The 23235-nt window shown below is 38.2% G+C and overlaps 1 protein-coding gene across 3 annotated transcripts in view; it reads right to left on the reverse strand.

Moving 5' to 3' along the window:
* Nucleotides 1-18863: 18863 nt before the first annotated feature.
* sgcg (sarcoglycan, gamma) overlaps nucleotides 18864-23235 on the reverse strand; it is a 448908-nt gene continuing 444536 nt past the window's right edge. For all 3 annotated transcript variants that reach the window (XM_051927319.1, XM_051927318.1, XM_028799520.2), the window contains exons 7-8: nucleotides 21698-21821; nucleotides 18864-19350 (exon numbers count right to left, since the gene is read on the reverse strand). In XM_051927319.1, coding sequence (XP_051783279.1) covers nucleotides 19177-19350; nucleotides 21698-21821 — 298 coding nt within the window. In that variant the 3' untranslated portion in view covers nucleotides 18864-19176. The remainder of the gene's footprint in view (nucleotides 19351-21697; nucleotides 21822-23235) is intronic.

Here is a 23235-nt window from a genome sequence, read left to right on the forward strand (position 1 = left end):
TATATGTATATGTATATATATATATATATATATATATATATATATGTATGCAGCCATGTCCTGTTTACTTTTTGTATAATGACTGTTGTTATACTGTGGATGTCATTTTTATTTACAACAGATATTGTGTGAAGCATGACTGGCTTCTATTGCACACGCATTGCAAAATGCAAAGTAAATTCATTTTTCTTATGTTTTCAATATTTTTGAACATGCTAAATGATTGTACCAGCTTTATTTTATGTTATTTATTTGGGCTAATACTGTCATCAGCTGGACCTGAACAATAAGTTTATGTAAGATGATTTTTAACAGTAAAAAAAAAACAACACATTTTCCCAGTGTTCATGATGTATAGCAAGTATAAACTAAAAGTTGCCTTTTTCAATGTTGCAGGTCATAAATGCTACACTCTCAAATGTAAAATCAAGTTACATTTTTAGTATAGTTACTAATTTAAAAAATGTCAAATCTCAGTTGTAAAGAATATGTGCATTAGGCCTTTGAAGGCCACTGAGTAACTCTGTCATGTTGCTCACGTTATATTGTAATCATAGAACTCAAACCTGAATAACATAAATGTCCATTTTAAAAAATATTTTGCAAACTTTCTCGGTGTGTATTAATTATAGTAGCTGCTTGGTTAGTTCTTTGATCTAAATTCCTGAATGTTTTAGGATTAAATTTTACAGAGTTCACTCCTTCAGTAATAATCATCATTTTCAATCATGACCAAGAAGAAGGGTGCAATCTTCGTTTTAGCTTGTGAGCCTCGGATCACTCTCTGCAGTAAAGGATGGCCTCACCTCAAATTCAAACTGCCACTTTCATCAACCATGAAAACATCTATTTAAATTTAAAAACTAACCGTGTAGATTCATACTTATAATGTCTTTGACCGCAGCTGTTAATTACTATACATTATATGTGGAATGCTTCTGGATTCATTTAAATTTGATTTTGGCTATGAGTATTCTTAGTGAAAATGTCACCTGGCATTTGCCCCTCTTGTTTCTTGTCATTGCTATTACCACAGCTGTCCTTCCATAAGATAAATCTGTTCCTCTTAAGGTGCCTGATTTTATTTTTGTATGTATTGGGTTTGGATATCAATGCAATTAGGACTTGTTGGGAATTATTGATCATTATTAATTATTGCTACTTATTGTAGCATTATAAATGTCCTGCAAGTTTAGTATTTGTTTGTTTTAAGTCATGTAATGACATGATTTTAAGTCTTGAACTTATGCAAAATCCACATGGAAATAATAAAAGTAATGCCTTTGGAAGTGAAGGTTTCACTTCTCATTGATTTATGGAGTGCCATAACTGTGAAGAAATTTAATGAATGAGTGACCTTTAACTGTTGTTTTTTTTTTAATGAACCATGCTTAAAATTGTGTACAATTTTAATGAATAATTTTGTCTTAATTTGCTATGTTAATGCAAAAACTATTCATGTTTTTGTCTTGAGTTTTAGATGGCTGCAGGTAGTTCTGATTTTATTTTCCATCCTTCAATAAAATAACAATCATTTGTGAGCTGATATTTGGTGTGTCTTTCATTTCCTAATTAATACTTGTGGAGAAGTTTATTCGCTACCAATATTAATTCTGTAGAGGGGATTTTCAAGAGCTGTCTACAAAAAATAAATCAAGGAGGTCAAATTCCAAAGTAAGGTATGTGCACGAGAGAGAACACAAAATTTAACAGAAAATTGTAAATGTCTCGATGCATGCTCAATAATCCAGGTAAGGAAATCCTAGAAATTTGATTCTGTTCATCTGGACAATAAAGTACAAATAATCTATACAGTACCTCTTTAAGTCCTGTCTAATGCCTGCATGAAGATAGACTCCTTAAGTAAATTGAGTTGCCATTTTATTGAGTAAACTCCCCCACCTTCACAGAAGTTCTACATTGTAACAGCTCATACTTGATAATGGAATGTGGTATACTAATGATTTCTTAGAAACATCTGTAGGGTGAATAACTAAACAACGAGATTAAAGTAAGAATAAGGCACTGATTGCCACATATTGGTCATAAATAGGGTGACTGCCTACCTTCCATTTGCAAAATCAGCATTTGTGCAACACGAAATAGAAGCTGGAGGTCTTAAAAACTAATGAAAGGCTGATAAAAGAATTAAACTAAGAGTGCCAATGTTACACTTTAATTAACACAATTTAGATCAATTTTGTTGAATATCTATAATAACAGAGAAAAAGAAGTTATATCTAAAATCAAATGTATGTACGGTATAAAGCACATTTAAAACAGCAAACTACACCATAGTACTGCACAAAGTAAAATAAACTGTGACATAAAACACTAAATAAAACTATAGAAAGGTAATATGATTTGGTCTACAGAACCCCTAAAGTTACAAAAATATAATGATTTCTAAGCCATAGCAATGCAAAACCATTATTCAGTTTCTCCAAAAGCTCAAGAAAATAAACAGGATTTATACATCAGGACTGTGGAAGCAGTTCTGATAAATAAAGGTAACTCATTCCATAGTTTCAGAGTAGCCATTGAAAAACCTTGATCGCCTTTCCTTATGAGGCGAGAATGTGGCACTGCTAAGAGAAACTGGGATGATGATCGAAGTGCGCAGGATAAAGAAAATTGAATGAAATATATGGAAGTGCCAGATTATGTATTGTACATTATCCTGAACCTGATGAGAAACCAATAAAGAAAGGCCAACGTAGGAGTAATATGGTCCCTCTTGTGGGAACCTGTTAACAACCTGATAGCTGCATTTTGAACTAGCTGAAGAAGAGATAGAAAATCCTGACTGACTAAGATACAGTGGAACCTCGGTTCACGACCATAATTCGTTCCAAAACTCTGGTCGTAAAAACCGAGTTGGTCATGAACCGAAGCAATTTCCCCCATAGGATTGTATGTAAATACAATTAATCCGTTCCAGACCGTACGAACTGTATGTATATATATATATATATTTTTTTTTTAGTTTTTAAGCACAAATATAGTTAATTATACCATAGAATGCAAAGCGTAGTAGTAAACTAAATGTAAAAACATTGAATAACACTGAGAAAACCTTGAACAACAGAGAAAACTAACACTGCAATAGTTTGCGCTATAGTGCTAGGAACCACTCGCTAAAAACACTTTTTTTGAATGAGTTTTAAGCACAGGGGAAAAAATGAACATTTGAAAAATCCGTAAATTAATAAACCTCCAAGAAAAGTAACATTGCAACAATGCAGGCTACGAACCTATCACTGTAAACAGAACTGGAAACAAAAACAAGCCTTCTCTATCTTATGCGTCCCTCCCTCTCTCGCTCACTCTCTCTCTTGCGCGTGCCTGTATGTGTGTGTGTGTGTGTGCGTGTGTCTCTCTTTTGCGAGCCTGGAGCCGCCTGTGTGTCTCTGTAGCGCGCTCCTGTGTGTGTGCACGCCTCTCTCTCGCGTGCTCCTGTGTGTGTGCGCGCGGCTCTCTCTCTTGCACTGCCTGTGTGTGCGTGCGGCTCTCTCTCTCTCGCGCTGCCTGTGTATGTGTGTGCGTGTGTGTGTGTCGCTCTCTCTCGCTCTCTCTCTCTCTTGCACTGCCTGTGTGTGCGTGCGGCTCTCTCGCGCTGCCTGTGTATGTGTGTGCGTGTGTGTGTGTCGCTCTCTCTCGCTCTCTCTCTCTTGCACTGCCTGTGTGTGCGTGCGGCTCTCTCTCTCGCGCTGCCTGTGTATGTGTGTGCGTGTGTGTGTGTCGCTCTCTCTCTCTTGCTCGCTGCACAGGGAGAGACTGAACATGTACAAACCGAAAGGGAACCTGGCTTGTTTGTATACCGAGTGTGTGGTCGTGAACCGAGGCAAAAGTTTGGCGAACTTTTTGGTCATAAACCGATTTGTACGTGTACCGAGACGTTCGTGAACCAAGGTTCCACTGTATAGAGAATTGCAATAATCCAACCTATTTGAGAAAAGGTATGGATAACAGTCTCCTGAGGGCTCATGTATAAATGAGGCACACGCTCAAAAATGTTGAGTACACCCGTTTCCACGCACACTTGATGTATAAAAACGAAACTTTGCGTAAAGCTACGCACATTTCATTTTGTAAACTGGCAGCACCCAGCATCAAAGCAGTGCTACTGTTTCTGTGTGGTCTCCCTTATTTCAGGTTTGTATCCAAATACACCAAAATTAATTAAATTTAATTCACTTGATTGTAATCTATTCTGTAACAAAATACTGTAATGATGCATGGAATGGCCAAACCATTCCAAATACCATAGCTGCTTTAGTGTTGTTAGAAGACATTGCAAATTGAAGAATTAGAAGAGAATGTATATTTATAGATAATGACGACTGGCTTCTAAGTCAATTTTGATTTCCAATCGCTATCCTCTTGGAGCTGTGTGCTAAACTGAAGCTAGCTTTGCAAAGGCAGACTTAGAGAAGTTGTGCTCTGCCTGCTCCTTTGCAGGCTCTGTCTACTCCCGGGTTTTAGCCACAGGAGCTTTTCAACATGAACTTGGTGACCGATCAGGTATTTCACAAACATCACAGAGTTATGCCATGCCAGCAGTATAGGACAGTATTATCCATTTGTCATCTAGATATATAAGATCTTACACTGTGCTTGAACTTTGAAACATCAAAGCACAATTCACAGCAACATCCAGTTTTCTAAATCTAATCGGAGCGGTCACCTGCATGCACATTACTATTGCAACGGTGCTGGACAAGTTACATCAGCCAGGGATAAATCACTAAAAAAAAAGAACTGGCATTACATCATCTATAGCAGGACTGCCTATAAAAATGACAGCTTGCTTTTTTCCAGCTAGTGCAGCAAAATTCAAGTAGTCTTTTTATAGATAGTCATCTCCAAGAGCCTCATTGTTAGGTCCATAAATATTTGGACAGAGACAACTTTTTTCTAATTTTGGTCTGTACATTACCACAATGAATTTTAAATGAAACAACTCAGATGCAGTTGAACTGCAGACTTTCAGCTTTAATTCAGTGGGATGAACACAATGATTACATAAGTATGTGAGGCAACTAAAGCATTTTTTTAACACAATCCCTTCATTTCAGGGGCTCAAAAGTAATTGCAGCTGGCTTCAGGGGTAGATGCAACTGTGTGTCATCAGCAGAGCAATAAAATGCAGTACTATGATGTTGAATAGTTGATCCTAGAGGAAGTATGTTTAGGACAAAACGTGTTGGGGCCAAAATGGACCCTGGGGAACTCCACAGGAAGATAGTTGAAGAGGAGGGAAAAGTGTTGATGGAGGCAAAAAAAGGATCTATTATTAAAATAAGATATTAACCAGGCTAGCACTGCGGCCTTAATGACTACCAAATACTCCAAACAATTTATCAGAATAGTTTGGGTAATAATACAGGGTGGCCCATGAAAAAGTTGCCCGCCTCTACTGAGACAACTGCATTACGTGAAGAGAAAAATGATCAAATGTGTTACTCACATTTACAGAAGATGCTGAAAGTGATCTCCTTGTATGTCAATACATCTCTATGCCCGTTTCAGCATGTTCATGTACTCTTTGCACTCTTGGTGGAGGCAGACCAACCTGTATTAAAAGTGTCACTTACTTCAAACAAAGTTAGACAGGCATAGTCCTTCAGCATCAGCTATACACAACAGATTATTTGTCACCCTCAAAAGAGCAGATTCTGTACTGCGACGGGCACTGAAACCAGACTGAAATTTATCAAAGATTTGGAGTTTGTTTAAAAGAGACAATTGCTGAGAATTGTTTTTGAGGCGTATGTTGTTTGTCACGTCAACATACATAATAAAGTATGGCTTGGTGATATGATATGTGTGTGCTAATCACCATAATATCTGGTTTGGCTGTATTTCCCTGCTTGATCAAGGGTGTCCTTATTTCCCAGTTTCTCTGAAATGTTGCATACACATGGGTCAGAGTTGCCGTAAATATACGCAAGCTTTCACATCAAGTTTACTTTTATAAATCTCGACATTTGCGTGGGAAGTTGCAAACCCACATTTCAAGCCTCATTTGTGTGTATGCAAGGCTTAAGCTTTATTACTGAGGTCCCAGGCTCTCTCGGAACCAAGAGTAGTTTGAGGCACATTTACGAGTGCACATTTACAAGATGATGGTGATTTATAAAGGGAATGTGCAGGCCAGATTTTATAAACCTGTTTTTTTAATATTTTTTTGAGCATATGTGTATTTTCACACTTTATATCTCACAAATTTATAAACGAGGCCCTCGGTCACCACTTCCCGTTATGCGTAGCGCACATCTTTAAACAAGTGAGCCAACTTCACGTGTGCATACTCACCTGCTCATGAGATAGTGCTGGGGCGAATGTGCACTCATGAACACTCCCCGATTCCTGCACCCTGCCCAATGGAACACAATTTTTTACTCCTCAGCCAGCAGCAGAGCCACAAAAAGTGCAGTTTTTAAAATTTTGCCATACTACTTTCCCTTCTTGATGCTTTTAAACTAGCACCAGCAAATGATCAACTCGAAAGGAAATGGAGAGGGGGCAGCCAACACAACTATCAGAGGGCACTTTGAGGGGAAACTTTCACGACACCGTCCAAAATCTTTTAAAGATGCACCACCCCTTTGCCGCTGACATTGTCCTACTCCATGTGCACCTGTAAGGATGTAGGTATGTGTCATTTTTTCAAATGCTGAAGACTAATAGGGCACAGTTATTTATATTCAGCAATACACCACAGAAGAAAATTCTACTGTCCTGCAGAACGCTGGTGAAGGCGCATATGATCAAGCAGAACTAGTCAACGTAGTGTGGGAAATCACAGTGGGTTTATCACTAGATAGTCTAATACTGTTGGAAGTGACTCCAAACACTACTATAAGAGAAATCAGGATGATCATTAATCATACATTATGCGATAAACAAGAAAGCAAAAAAAAAAAAAAAAGGTTAATTTTGGAAATTCACTAAAATTTTAATTTGGAGAATTTGTACAATGTATAATTTTAAGGTGAATTACAGCATGCTTTGTGTGGAGGAATATTTCAGACAAAATAAAATAATACATATGAAAATAAATAAAAGTACTGTGAGCATAAATAAAAACTGCTTGAAATGTGAGCATAAATAAATGTGTCACAAAATGTTTTTGTTGCTTATTTATTTAGTTTTGTCCGTAATAATCCTCCAAATACATCATGAAATATGGCTTGAAATAAAACTGTTATTTTCAAACAGAGCGGAGAGGGTGGGCTCTGGCACATGCTGTCTTTTGACTGGTGAATCATCTTCTGTAGATTGCTTGGCCCTAATTCATTTGGAGGTAAATGAGATAACACAAAAATTAATTTGGAAAAAGCTTACTAGTGCTGAGAAAATTGATTCTGCCAGTTATCACATATTTCAGAGAGAAAATTGAAGATTTATCAGAAGAAATCACAATGTTGGTGGCCCTTTTAGAATATGATATTGAAACTATTTTTGACAACACTGAAGAGCTGGTGCATCAGACTAGGCTACAGGCCAGTTCACATGATGAAGTTACCTGCCCTGGACGTCCATCCTTTGACATTCCAGTTAAGTCAATAGAACATTTTCTTTTATGCGGTTTAAAAGTACGTCAGATCGCAGATTTATATGATGTATCAGAGAAGATGACCACAAGGCGAATGGTGAGCTGCACCTCTATCAGTTTAGGCACTTTGACATAAAAAGCCCAAAGCTAATATTTTGAACTGAATATTTGACCCTTATGAGTCTAAATCAGGTGCATATTCGCAGCTGCATTTTCAACCAACTTTACAGCTCTGATCAGTTGCAAATTACCTGACAAACCTTTATTTATTCATGCTCACATTTCATGCAGTTTTATTTGCGTATTTAATTAATTTTGCCTGAAATATTCCTGCATAGTTTTGCACAAATTGATGAAGAATGAATATTGTGGCTAAGAACATTAGGCATATCCTATTTTACAAAGTTTCTAACTTGCAAATAGAAAAATAATTGTGTTGATAGAATTCCATATTTACAACACTGTTTTTTCTTTTTGTACAACTTATTGCCAATGTAAAATCTCCAAAAATCTGAGATACCTACTGACTTCAAAGACGTACATATTATGTAACTGAGGGAGGACTCAAAGGCAAACTTAACTTGTGAAGGATTAGTAGATAGCAGTGTCTCTTCCTTAAAGTGTTTTTTACACTGATTCCATATTTTGAATATGTGAAGCACAATCCGATTACTAGTAAATTGAAGATAATTGTTTATGACAGTGCAGAGCAGAGCATATAATACAAAGTTCTTTCCAGATCCAACTAGTCAGGAGTTGTTTTTTTTCCACTGTTTCATCAATTCAGACATTTTCACAACCCCATAGTATAGCTGAAAGTCAGGTAGCATCATGTCACTTTCTGCTTCTGCTCTTTGTAGTGATGTTGTTTTGATATGCAGTCTTTTTTCTTCTGCATACTGTAATTGAGTTTACAATGAAGTACAGTTGTTGATTTTATGACTGCTGTGAAACAGGAATAAAAATTGTTTTGGGAGATTTTCATTTGAATCATGTAAATTCTGCCCACAATCAAAACCCTCTTCACTACGTACATCAGTTCCTTAATTTTGTGGCTACTCTAGTTAAAGGGTCTTGAAATCTCTTTTATGGTTTATTAGATGAGTCCGTTGAGAGCACTTAAGATTGTGAGTTGCTATGCAATGATTTAACCACCGAGCTTTCACAACTCATGGACACATGCTGGTTTGCTCTTCTAGTGACATTATTTTTTTTCACAGTAAAAGAACAGGGACAAACAATCTACCAGCAAGAAGTCACAAATGATCCTCGGGTCCATAAATTCTTCTATGAGCCAAAAAAAGCATGCTTCCCTATGGCTGGAAATGTTGACCAGTATGTCCGGTTCTTCTTTTTTTATTATACACCACCCAGAGTAAGCACAGGATGTTCAGACCACTGCTTTGAGATTCTTGTGTGGGAACACATTTAATAGAATACCCCAGATAATGATGATCACCTCCAATTTGCAAATTGTCACAACCAGTCCACAGACAATTTGTTTATAAAGAAAATTTCCAGTTGTGAGGCTGGGACACGTCATTTTGTCAATTTTATTACCCATGTCTATGGGAAAAACAGTATATAAAAGTCAATAGTAATCAGTCAGAGTCAGTGGGATAATGTATACTCAATCACATAAAAACTTGAAAACAGACTTTAAAGTGAAGAGTAAAAAAAAAGCAGAAAACAGTTACTATTTAATAGAATTTGCAGAAGTTTATTGCATTCATTATTACACATTTTCTATTTTAATAAATTCTTGCTTCAAAATGAAACTGGTATGTTCATAAGTGACTAATTAGAGTGCAATTCAGGAACCGAGGTAATGCAGCAGTCCTAATCTGATTATGAATCAAAAGCTGTAATGCTGAAACTAACAAATGGCACGTCTGTTTATGTGCTTAGCAAATTATACATAGCAATAGTAAGATTTGTAAAATTAAGAGATCGGAATAATCTGTCATCTTTAGGATATTTTTATCTTTTAAACATTGAATTTGCAGCATTTTCAGCAGTTTTATGTTCTGACATTATTAAATATTTTGAGTGAGATGGGCAATAAACAATAACCAGGGTCCAAATTTGTGAGTTAAGCAATGTCTCTTCTTCTCAGTCAAAGCTGCAGCTCATTACTGTTTTTGCAGCTGAATAAATCGACTTATCCTTACCTTAATTTTAAAAAGCTCAAAATGATTTTCAAATTTAAAAGAGTATTGTATACAAAACATGTAAATGTAAATGTTATTCATCATTGTGTACAATGATCTCTGTAGAGCACAAATCAGGATAGCAAAAAATAGCTTGCATTACAGTAATACACCTCACAAAAATGATACGTTACCCCATTAGGTGTGTAGTGATGGCGGAGAAAAAAAAAATCATAATTCCATGGAAAATGGAGATAAACTTTCTGATAGAATAAGAGCCTATGGTGACTATTGGTCGAAAACAGCAAGCAATATTAAAACATCCACGAAGAAAATCGTGTCACATACTTCACACATCAAGTTATCCAGTCGTACGTTCACAAAGGCCAAAGTCCATGTACTTTTTGCTTAAATATTGTTAAATAAATAAATAAATACTTCTGGAAAGTTACAGCAGTGCATACCAACAAAACGCATTTACATGGCAAGAAGCTTTAGAATCAAAGACAAGAGTCTGGAACACTGAGGGGGAGATGGGAGAGGTGGGACTTTAATTCAGAAGGAAGAGAATGCGCTTTTACAGGAGTACAAATAGAAGACCATGGAGGCAGAATAGGTTTTACTTTTTTTCTTTTAATGCAGACATTTTCACATATCTCTGACTGAAGTGGCCTCTCTTCCTAGAGAGCCTTATGATGCCTCATGCCTCTGCTGAGTTATCTACTCAGGGAGTCGCTTCCACTTTCAGCTGTTTGTCCTCCCCGAAATGGCAGTGATGAGACGTGAACTCAGGCTGTTGGACCAGAAAGCCATCTGTTCCACTGCTGTGCTGGTGAAGATCACCTTTAGCATGGCGATACAGCTCACTCACTGCTTGTAGTTCCAATGTCCTGAGGGTGTGTATATTACAAATGCTACAAAGGCATCCATTTGTATGCTAGCAGGAAAGTCTGGATTCCAATAAATGAAATACAACATTGTGTGCCGTCAAGAAAACATGGTTTCCTATTTCTTTTGTTTGTAATTTTTTTATTTGACATGGTGGTTAAGTGGTTCTGTCTTATCCCTGTGTCCGCTATACCTCTGTCCCTCTATGTGTCATTCTTTAAAACTGAAACCTACTGTGCACTTTCATCCCAATTCTCAAATAAAGTCCAGCTTATGATCATGTGTACTTGTGTGTCTACTCAGACAGTTGACAAAAACACAATACAAAAAACAAATAAAAAGTATACTCAACATTCAACATATGTACAAGTTTACTGGAGAAAAAATGAAATCTCACGCAATAGCACGTACCTCCTCTGTGAGACTGAAGACCATCAGCAATTCTGTCTGTCATGGATGCCACCGATTTGTGAATGTAAGCGACATCAGTGTTCATCCGCTCTTTCAGCACCAAACCCCATAGTTTGGTGGCATTTCACTTGTTTCTCCAAATAGTCCCACAGGTTTACAATGGAATTTAAATATGGGGAGGGGGGATTTATGGGCCAGTCAAAATGTGAGAATGCTTCAGAATGTTCTTTGTAACAATTATCATATTGGAAGACTTGGAATAGACATTCTGTGTTCATTCTGGAGAAGAAATGCACATGATAAAACACTGTCATCCAGATGTCCAATGTGGCCCTTCTGGTTCAAGTCTGTCATCACCTCAACCAAAGGACACATTCAAATACAAACAGAAATGTGACTCATCGCATCATATAACTTATTTTTTTTTTTGTTGGCGTCACTATTTCAATGTTTGTGGCTTTGTGAATAGATGTTCGCAAGGGCTTCCTCCATAGTACTCTGCTTCAGATATCCATGGCATCCAGTTCCCTACGAGTTTTTGTTGTGGGCCTGCATGGACTGTCTGCAGTAATTCATGCCTAGTGACAGAGTAATTTACTGCTGCAATATGTGACACATGGCAGTGATTCCTTTCTGGGAGCAACGTCTTTCGACCAAAGCTCTAGCAGCAATTAGTGGTTGACTGAAATGTATGCCATTGCTAAAAAATCCATTGGACAGTGAGCTTTGACAAACCCACAAAGTTGGCAGCTTCCTGTACACTATGCCCTTTGACACGGCTGCCACTAACCCCTTATTGCTAATCATCATCGATTGTGTGACCCATTTTTCATGGACAAAACCAAACACACAACAGGACACAACTATTTGTTGGATGATCTTCATACTGGGGTGCCCTCTGTTGGTGGCGGAAGTATGATTACCTCTTACACGGGTGGGGACTTTATTTATTTATTTATTTATTTTTTACACATGCTTAAATAACAATAGGCAACATATGTATTTGCAAGTATTATTTATTTATGCTACAATATTTGTTCTTATGATTAACTATTCCATATCCTAATGACTGTCCCTAACTCTCCCTGAATCTACTGTGCCAATGGTCCTGTGCCATTTGGAAGGTGTGAGAAAAGTGTCTGTGCAGGATGGCTGAGGTCTTTAATAAATCTGTTTGCCTTTCTAAGGCAGTGAGTGCTGCATACTGTAGGTCCTGAACACAATACATATAAAAGCTATTAATGTTCTGTGCTGCCTTTACCTCCCTCTTCAGTGCTTTAAGCTGTTGAGCAGAGTATGTGCCATACCGTCAGTGAGGATGGACTCCACGGTGCACCTGTAGAGAAGTTTGTGAGAACACAGAGAGAAAAGCAAGCTGTCGTCAGATACCTAAGGAACCTTTTTGACAAGAGACAAAATGTGTTCTGCCCATTTCACTTTCACAGTGATGGTCACTCCAAAAAATGAAAGCTGCTCACCCCTTGAACATCGTCCCCTCAAATGCAGATGGAAGTGTGGTCTGCCTCCTGCTTTCTGAAGTCTCTGACCAGCTCCCAGGTTTTGCTGATATTAATGGTAAGATTTATGGTCCTGGTACCACTGAGTTAGCAAGTAGACCTCATCTTTGTAAGTTGTCTGATCATTGTTAGTGATAAGACCTATGATGGTAGGGTCATCAGCAAACGTCATGATGGAGTTGGAGCGGTGTCTGTCCACACAGTCGTAGATGAACTGGCAGTACAGACGGGGGCTCAGCACACTACACTATGGAGTGTCTGTATTGAGGGTTAGTGTGAAAGATGTGATGCTGCCAATCCTTACGTGGCGAGAGGTATAATGGTTAGAAATTACAAATATCCACGGCAGCATCACCTAAACGGAGGAATTTAGTGGTCAGCTGTGCTGGTACCAGAGTGTTAAATGCTGAGCTTTAATCTATAAACAGGACACTAGCATAACAAGTTTTATTATCCAGATTTTATTATGTGCCACATTGTTACAAAGTGTGAGGGAGACCCCCAGAAACAAAACCTTTACTGCCTGAAATGAAAGAAGGCCATATCCTAACAGAGTTGGGGAAGACTAACATTAGCATGGAGGAGTTCAAGAGGTACAGAATAGAGAAATTATGTTTTTATTGTACTAGTGGTTACCCCATCTTGAGGTTTTCATATAAGTCAATGTGAAGAAAAATACTGGTAACTCAAATGCTCAAAATGACTTCTGAGAAACTCATAAAGCCATTGTACTATTGTGCCAGAAAGAAGGAAAGGACTGAGAGATACAGTAAATGGGTGAAAAATACCAAAAGCTAAAGTCAGAAAAGGGGGATATCAAAAAGTGACTCTAACCAAAACATGAAGCAAAATTCATTATAGACAAAAGAAAAACTGATAAGAGTCTGAATATTCTCAAGCTTTAATAAACAAGAATCTCAAACAAACTTGGTATTTCTCTGTGGAATCTGGAAATAACCCCAGAGTGTGATCTTTACACCCAGTGACCCTTAAAATCACTTGATGTGTGACCTCTGATGTTGCTGTTAACAACCACCAAATAAAGCAACTCAGGAAGAAAAGAAAATAGCATCAAATGAGAATGCAAATAAATATTTTAATTATAATCATAAAATGACCCTCAAAATAACAAAACAAACATCCAAAATTATACTTTTCCTAATATGTGTTATAATGTTCGGTGATTTTATCACACTTACTTTGAAAACTCATATAACTAACTCATATAATCACTCCACAGAGAAAGAGCTTAAAGCAACTTTCTTCAGCACTGCACGTTTGCAAAGACAACCTTTATGAAAGATACTTACAGACATGTCTCCTTCTGGACAGCATGAAATTTGCCTTGCTTTGTATAAATGCATACACTGGACTTCGATCAACAACAACAACATTTATTTATATAGCACATTTTCATACAAAAAGTAGCTCAAAGTGCTTTACATAATGAAGAGAAGAAAAATAAAAGACAAAATAAGAAATTAAAATAAGACAACATTAATTAACATAGAAAGGAGTAAGGTCCGATGGCCAGGGTGGACAGAAAAAACAAACAAAAAAAAAAACTCCAGAAGGCTGGAGAAAAAAATAAAATCTGTAGGGGGTTCCAGGCCACGAGACCGCCCAGTCCCCTTTGGGCATTCTACCTAACATAAATGAAATAGTCCTCTTGGTAGTTCGGGTTTTTCACTACAGACACCTCAAAAAATAATTTCTGCCTTTTTTCAGGAATATCATGGGAGCGGTCATGTATTCCATAGAGTGGTACAAGTAAGGTTTTATTCAAATATCCAAATGTGGTATTTGAAAATGAGAAAAATCTAAATAAAAAGTGTTTCAAATTTTGTGTTAAATGTAATGAAGGATTACAGGTTGCAGCTTTGTTGACGGGAATGCAGAAGAATAATGCAAAGTTTGTCAAAGGAAAATAAAGATAAATCAACAGATATTAGTGTAAAATGGTTAATTCTTTTACCATTAACTTACAATGACCCTCACCTTACTGTTTTGTTAGAATTCTAAAACAAAAACAGACACAGCTGTAATGTATACTATGGTAATGCGCGACTCGGTGCATTAACAAATTATATTAAAAGTAACACTGAATCGAACATTATTATTTACAAGTGTAAAAGTACCCCCGCGTAAAGGAAGAGCGCTTACCGTTTGAGTTAAAGGCGCTGCCGCGGCAACGCGGAGACGTCTTAGGTCACGTCGGGTCTGGGCACACATGGAGCCGGAATAATGGCCAATACGGGCTCCTTCCCAGGTGTTCAGTTTCATGCGCCGGTATCCTCGCAGCCTGCCCCTTGAAGGCGGTTTAAAGTACGGCGCGACTGGAAGAAAAAGCCGGCATTAGCCTTTGTAACCGAGGTTGAGTAAAAGATGGATATTATTTGAGATGAGAAAATGATACCGGAGCGTTGAAGCTTGTGTCAGACAATCTGAGGCGTAATGAGTCAAATCACTATGTCAGAGCTTGTGCCAAAACACCGCTGTCACGTGACCCGTGATGTTTGAAGCTTCCAACGTCATCAGAGCTTCACAGCACGCTTTATCGGTTTGATAGCATTCCGTTGGTTTGACAGCTTTGGCGCTAAATTAACAGGTAGCCTATATAAAATGCATCATTCTCATTCAACAATGTTGGGTTGTGAGGAGAGACAGATTTGAAGAGCTTTGGTGACAGATGGCGACTAACAGCGGAAAATGGTGTTCAAAAGTTTGGGAGCACTGATACCACCTAATAGGGTAGAATATGTTGCCTCCTTATGGTCTACATTTTATGTTCCGATTAGAATCTTATTCTTACACTGTTAAATGAACTGATAAAATGATCGTGTTTCAATTATACAATACTGTGTAGGTGTGGTGTTTGCTGTTCATGCAAGAATTGTCTTACAACAACAACACGTCATCCATGTTGAGACACCTGCCTCATCGCCACTTGTAAAGCTGCAGTAGGAAATATCTCTGGTATGTCTTTTTAGTCCAGTGTTTTGGATTCAAACTGTTATTTTTTTAATTCTCTAAATCCTAAATCTGCTTTAAATGAACCTTCAGATATTTTAGCCATCATACTCAAATCAAGTTTATATTTTTTCTTAAATTGAATCTGGAATCTGTCTTGTGTTTGCACATTAAGTCTGCCATTATACTACTATCCTTTTTATTTAGAGATGACACCGAACACTTACTTCAGGTACAGTGCCAAAGTCTCTCTAAGAAATAAATTCATTATTTAATATCTAATGATTGTGTATTAATTAAATAGTATAACTGGACAAGGACCTTAGCAGAATAAAATGAACACAGACGTTTCTGTCCTTTTACTGGTGACATGAGACTGAAACAGTGAGTGCTGCTTCTCTTGCGCTCTTGAGAGCTTGCCTTGACCTCAGTTAACCACCATATGTCGCTGTTCATACTGGGGCTGAGGCTTCAAAGCTTTGAATTTTTTTGGCACAAATAGAAAGAAAGCCTCAAAGCTTCATGAGGCTTTGTTTTCCCATCACTACGAATTATGTATGCTGAATAAAAAGAGGTTTACTTACTGGCGAGTCTGCCACTTGCTGTGCTTCAGCTAAGCCAGTGTTTCTCAAACTTGGTCTTGGGGACCCCCTGTGGCTGCAGGTTTTTGTTCCAACCAGATTCCTATTCAGTAACAACACCTAATAACACTGAACTCAATTAATTAGCTGGGTTTTTTCTTTTCTTTTATTCGACATTCAGAAAAGCATAGCAGCATGATTTTTACATTTAAAAGACATTTATAAAATTTCTGCTTTTGCTATAGATTTAAATGCTTAACTTTCTTTTGTTGATTTCATTATACTTTGCCTTCTCTGTGTAGTTTTTCCCCCTTCGTTGTATCTTAATAATGACAACTTAAAACGAGCAGATCAGACATGCTGGCAAACAACACACTGAATAATCAAAGGCTGCAACTACTTTAGCATCAGACCCACTAATTAGTAAATAATGGATTAATTAAACAATTAGAATACCTTGAAAAGTAGAATGAAAATCAAGATGAAAATACTGTTAAAAAGAAAAAAAAAAACATTATTCCTATATAACTGCTTGGTACATTTTAATATATATATATTTTTTTTTAGCAAACTTCCATCCATCCATTTTCCAACCCACTGAATCCGAACACAGGGTCACAGGGGTCTGCTGGAGCCAATCCCAGCCAACACAGGGCACAAGGCAGGAACCAATCCCGGGCAGGGTGCCAAACTTAGTTTTCTAATTAATATATTGTTCCCTAAACACAGAACTTGGGAAATATCAGTTCACTTAATTAGCCGAGGAGTTCAATTAAAAACAAGCTGGTTGGAACAAAAACCTGCAGCAACAGGGGGTCCCCAGGACCGACGTTGAGAACCCCTGAGCTAAGCATACCCGTTGGCTGTTCGGGGCGGCTTATGTGTGCGTGCGATCTGCAAGAGTTCGACTTTAAATAAAATATTGCTTGCAGCTTGTGGTGTGAACGTGCCAGTGTCTAACTGGAAAGATCCATGGGGTACAGGGGCGTGGCAGATTGGCCGGATAATCTTGCTGGTTATATTTAAGGAGTTGCCGAACAACAGGGGTCGTCCTGGACCTAAAGGCGAGGTAGGATTAAGCACTGCTGACTTATAGAAAGAGCAGTTGTGTTACTTGAAGGCTTTGTAAATATTCTTTTTGTACATATATATCTCCGAGTGATAATTTTATTGGCACAATTATTTTTTCTCATTTTGTACATACACACACTTGATTTTTGTTCTTGTGCGTTTTTAAAATTATTTTTCCCCATTGGAGGAACTTCCTGAACCGAGGATAACGAAAGAAGACTACCTTAATTTTTGGAGTGTACGTGTGTGTAGTTTTTGTAGGAGTGCACAAGTTTTGTGCAAATACACCATTTTTTTCTTTGTCCTTTCTGTTTTAAATTCGCTTTTTGATGGAGTGTCAGTGCTGAAGGACTGTGAAACAAAGCCCACCCAACACTACAGCATTTTTGTTGTACAGCACTCTTATAAATACACTTGCACCTTTCACCCTTTTCTCCTCTGGTCCTGTTCGGCTCATGAACTATCAGAAGTCCAGAGTGTTGGTTGGGGCCATTTTCCCACTACACGGGATATCACATATGCACTGTTTTTTTTTTCAATAGAAAAAAAAACCACACACACTATGAATTAATTTTTGCATTGGGGATTTGACTTTGCAGCTATTGCTGTAAGAAGATTTGTTCCAGGTTTTTAAAAACTGTTTTTCTTTAATGTGAGAATTTCTTTTTTCTTACAAACAAATATGTTACTTTTTGTATACTCATGCCCATCAATAGTTCCCATTCTGATGGTGTATCTTGATCTTTCAACAGACTTCATCAGATTCTACCTTTCTGCTTGCCAAAAACTGATGCAGTTCACTTAGTGTTCAGTCATAACTCACTTCATTCTTCGCACTGACTGCATAGTCCCTCAGTTTTCACATACTGCTGAAGCTGTTGCAGAAACAATCCCCTTTGGAATATAAAGTCAAGGAAGCAGCTGATACTTTGAAATATGATATCATAACTCCCCTAGCTTTGTCTTTGCCATCCGTGATGCTTCATGCACAGGGACAGGTGCTGTCCTCTCCCATTTAGAAGGCAAACTTCTTACATCTTCCATGTATTGACTCCAATGCAGAGGATATTCTCAGTCCTCAAACATGGCAAATGTTTGGCCTTGTCAGTAATGACATGTTTGTATCAATTTTCTGATCACTTATTCTTTATAAGGAGTGCAAGGCTTTTACTAGTATGGTAGTTATTTTGGTTTACCACTGCTAGCTTTAGCTTTACAGGCAGACCAGCTGTGTCAGTATAGGATCTGATGCTCAACTTGGGCAAATATGGCATACAGTAGCTGGTCTGTTCTCTTACAGTAAATACAGGAGACTGCAATCAAGAACTGACCTTGTACAGACCTCATAAAGAGATTAAACAGAGACATGTGCTTTCTAACTCTTCATTATTACATTACTGGGAGGTGGTGACCCCATCTTTCAAAGGACCATAAGCTGTTTTCTGTTGGATCATAGATAAGCTGTCCTGATTTTTCCTGTGGCTCACAAGAGGAATCTGAGTGTATTTTAAAGTTACTCAGCAGTGATGTGGCAGCATCTGGTGACTTGGAATTAATTGAAACGTTGAGGCCCTCACGAGAATTTCTCAGGTGGGTGAAAAATGGGAATGCTAGCAAAACTGTCTCTGTTCACTTTCTTCTGGCTATCAGTATTAAACAGTAAAGCTGACCAAATCTGCATGGTTGTTAAATAAGGAAAGCAAATGCTCAGGGATAAGATTCAGTAATTCAGAATATTGTTTAATTAAAATGAAAGTTGTGTTTTTTTAATTTCTATTGTACAAATACAGACAAAGTTGCTTTTAAGTTTGCAGTTCTTCAGAAAAGCTGCATTATTGTGCTCTTCAGTTTATCTTACGATCCAGTTCAAGTTCATGATTAAAATCTTCTAAATGAAGGAAATTATTTTTTTCTTGAACAGTTTATCCTTAAAACTTTTGAAATGTTGCTTTTTAAAATTTCTGCTGAAAAAACAAATTCTTCTAATCATGGGAATTTAGACTTGTTTGGACTTTCTGCAGGCTGATTTACTGGCAGATCCTGCTGTATTCATGGCACGTGGAGCTCACTCCTGCAGTTGACAGATACAGTTTCCCATCTGGGCAAACACACACTTCATAAAGTCCATTAGAATTTCCAGGTACTCCCCTTGTCCCATGAGGTAAGTTGGGCAAGCGCACAGTTTCAGAATCCAGTACTAACTGTGGAAAGAAAGGTAAAAGGCGTTCAGTTTGACAGAAACATTAATAAGAGAAGCTTTCAGAAAATAAATGAGGTAGCAAACAGCACAAGGCAGTCATTCGACTATTCAGCGTGAGTCTGTGATCTTGTAAAATGCTTGGGTGGGGAGGACAGCTGTTGGTCTAACTTATCAGGACTGTGACATGAATCTCCCCCAAAGGTTTATTTCCTCCAGGAATGAGTGGAATTTTTGTTTTCATCTCCCATTTTGTCATCAGGCTATATCTCAGTTGTAATGTTATTTGATTTAGATTGTCATGATTTGTTTATAATAGGTAATTCTGAGTAATTCTGTTTCAACATATGTTTAACATGATTAAGTGCATAAATGTTGTGTGGTTTAATGCTAGAATTACCAAAGCTTGCAAAAATACTTGTAATCCCAGTCCACCTTAAATCCCTTCGCACCTCTCCTTCAGCGTCTTTTGTGTTGTAAATGCGTCGATCGACGCAAGCAGCCTGCTATCCCATCTCCCCGCCCACCGCCGCAGTTCAATTCACAAAGATGGTTCTCAGTGCTCAGTGTTTATCGTGGAGTGAAGTGCTGGTGTTGTAGAGGGTAAATAATATATTGTCATATGGAATACATACATTTCATGTGTGTTCCGTGTCTACAATAATCTATGTAAACACATTGTTAAAACAGAAACGTTTTTCATGTTTTAGTAATAATTGACAAAATGTAGACATGAAATGTATAATGTGTGAAACCTGAAGTCCAAATATCCAATGTACACTTTTACAAAAGGTACAAGTATGACAAGTGCGCTTTTATTCAAGAATATAACTGCAGAAAAGGAACTTGCGTTAGGGTGTGACATTGACATGTCCTTAATACGACCGCTTTGGTGGTGTAACAGTAAAAACTACTGACTCATAATCAAGATGTTCGCGATTCAATCCTAGACGCCTCTGTTTTGAGTAGTGAGCTGCTCTTATTCTTACTATTATAGAATCAAAACATACATTTGATTTGAGTCTGTAATTGCCAGTGTAAATTTATGGTACTTGTAAAAGTTAGCTTTTTTTTTTTTTAATTCAGTTTTATTCTCTCAGCCACGTTCACGCTTCCCCTGATCTGACACTGCTGTTTTCAAATAAAGATGTGGTATAACAGAGGTGAACTCAGATGAGGACGAGGGTTCTACATCAGAGAAAGAGAGCAGAAGCACTCCCTGCAAGAAATGTTCACTCACATATGAGAACAACGCAGCTGCACCAGGCATAAAGGAGAAAGATGGCACCATTTAGATGCAGGAAGAGGTCCGGCATCATCCTGCCAGGCAGTCTGCCCCACACCTGTCCTTCAACGAAACAGCATGGCTTACAGAGCTTGCCAAGGTATTGTGCAAAGTCCTATTTGTGATTATATTTTGTGATGGTATTTACATAAAAATCATTTATATGTTACTTATATAAAAGCCAGATCGAATGTTATTTACCTTGATTTATTTACTTATCTTCCTACAGCGTAAAGTCACAAGTAGATTGCAGAGCTTCCTGTATTTGATCGACACGGGCATGCTCACAAATTACATGTGTACTGAAGTGACGTTAGCTGCAGGTGGAAGCTCCTGTTGTTATGGTTCTGCCTTTGTCCAGAAACGGTTTAATAGGCTTTATGACCTTAGTCTTGGAAAGTCTTTCTACTGTGGGAAGACTGGGATCTTTTCCTGAATAAGGAGTAGCATTGCACATGTACTTTATTAGGAAAATAGTACTTATTAATAGTTGCATAGAGTGCAACAGGAGCTTCCACCTGCACCTAAAGTCATAATCATAATCACAAACAGGACTTTGCACAATACGTTGGCAAGCTCTGCAAGCCCTGCTTTTTTTCTTTGAAGGACACGTGTGGAGCAGACTGACTGGCAGGATGACGCCCGACCTGCTTGCTTGCTGTTTGTGTTAATCGACGCATTTACAACACAAAAGAAACTGAAAGAGAGGTGCGAAGGGATTTAAGGTGGGCCGGGATTACAAATTTTTTCATAGGCTTTGGTAATTCTAGTGTTAACAATTTACTGTTAGTGCAATATAGCTGAAAGTATCTAAAGTGCTCTTCACCTGTGCTAAGTGAAGAAAGCACTAGAAAAATCTAATTGAACCCATGTTTTTCAATCCAGGCACTGTATTGTATTTGGATAGACCAGTTTTAAAATTTCCATGCTTAATCCCGGACTTCTGTGTATCTGCTGTGATTGTAGCTGTAATTTGTTATCATGTGGTAACTATTGGCAGTGTTGGACGCCATAAGAGTGTAACAGGATGAAGTACATTACAAAAGAACAAGAAATGCTGTCTTACCATTCCATCGCTAGTGTGGAGCATAATATTCATCTGAGATGTAGCCTCAATGTTTCCTGCCTGCGCTTTAATATGAACACCTTTTGGTGCATCCATGCTGAGAGATCGAGTTGGAGATTCCAGTCTGGCAAAAGTGGAAAAGAACAAAAGAAAATGATCAGGGAGCAAATAATCACACTTTTACTTTTTGCTGTTCTTCAGAGAAAAGCAGTGGCATGATATCACAAGCTTCTCCATCTTATAGCAGACTAGAGGAAGCCTGGAAGCAGAACATAAGCGAGCTACTTGGCCAGGAGCTCCATCCAATGCGGATTCCTATCTCACTGCGACCTTCTAATGCTTGGACTCCATTTCAGGTGCTCACTGTGGTGGCTTCTTTATGGTGTATGCAAACTCTCCCTGTGCTCTTTTGAATTTTGCCCCCACAAATGAAAGGCATGCCGATCCTGAATTGGTGAATGTGTGCACAGTTGTACCTGCTCACAAACTGGTATCCAAAACAGAGTAATGCGTCTACTTACAGTTCCTTCTAGGACTTGCCATTTGGACATATGTTAAATTGGCCATATGTCGGACACAAAGTGTATGGGTCATTGCAATTCAGTCTGTGTGGGTCACTGGCACACATGCAGTACTTTAACTGCTGGTGCGGAATAGCACAAACCAATCTTCAAGGCTTGGCCTTCTTACTCTGGAACCTTGTAAGGCAGCTTTTTCTTAACCACTGGATACCAAATGGGTTGCAAGGCATTGGTTCTCGAGTCGGTCATGGTGGGTCGGTTCCTTGTTCCTAAGTGAGTTGTTTCACCAAGGGGGACCTGCCAATCACACTCATTTCACAAAGGGGGCGGTTTGCAATTGCTGCTAGTGGGTCATCAATGAAATTAAAATAGTAGAACTGAGGTACAGAACAATAAAGTTCGAGAAACACTGGTGTAAGGAAGGTGATGGAGGATGAATACATAAGAGTTAGCCACGTGGAGTAGCACCAATCAAAAAAAAAACTTAAAGGGCCTTTCAAGAGTCAGAAAGCATACGAGACCCTGTGAAATAGTAATAATAATAGTAAGAGATTTACTACTGCAGCTGGTTTTGGCAATTTCTAGAACATTATTACCCTATTGTTTTCCAAAGGACCTCAGCCATAAGTACAAATCGCCTCAACTCAGTCAGCTGTAAATTGGTGCATGACTGTACTTAAATAATGAAGCTGACTGTAAAGCACGTATCACTATGATTTAACTGATCTGCTCAAAGACATTTCAGTGATACAGTACACTTTAAAAATCATAATGTAGAATTGATGTTTCTGAAATAAACAAGACCAACCCTGGCACGACAATGCAGGATGTAGCACTGTATCCTGGGGTTGAATCCTATGTATGCATGCTTCTCTTGTGCAGTCTGCACATTCTCTCAGTCTCTGCAGGGATCTTCCACCCACATTCCCAGTGACGTACTGGTTAAGCCCCGCTCCCCACCCCTCGGCCCACCGCTGCTCTCTCAGATTCGTGCAAAATAAATTGGTACCGCAAGAG

The sequence above is a fragment of the Erpetoichthys calabaricus genome, chromosome 4, assembly GCF_900747795.2.
Source record: "Erpetoichthys calabaricus chromosome 4, fErpCal1.3, whole genome shotgun sequence".
Lineage (NCBI taxonomy): Eukaryota > Metazoa > Chordata > Cladistia > Polypteriformes > Polypteridae > Erpetoichthys > Erpetoichthys calabaricus.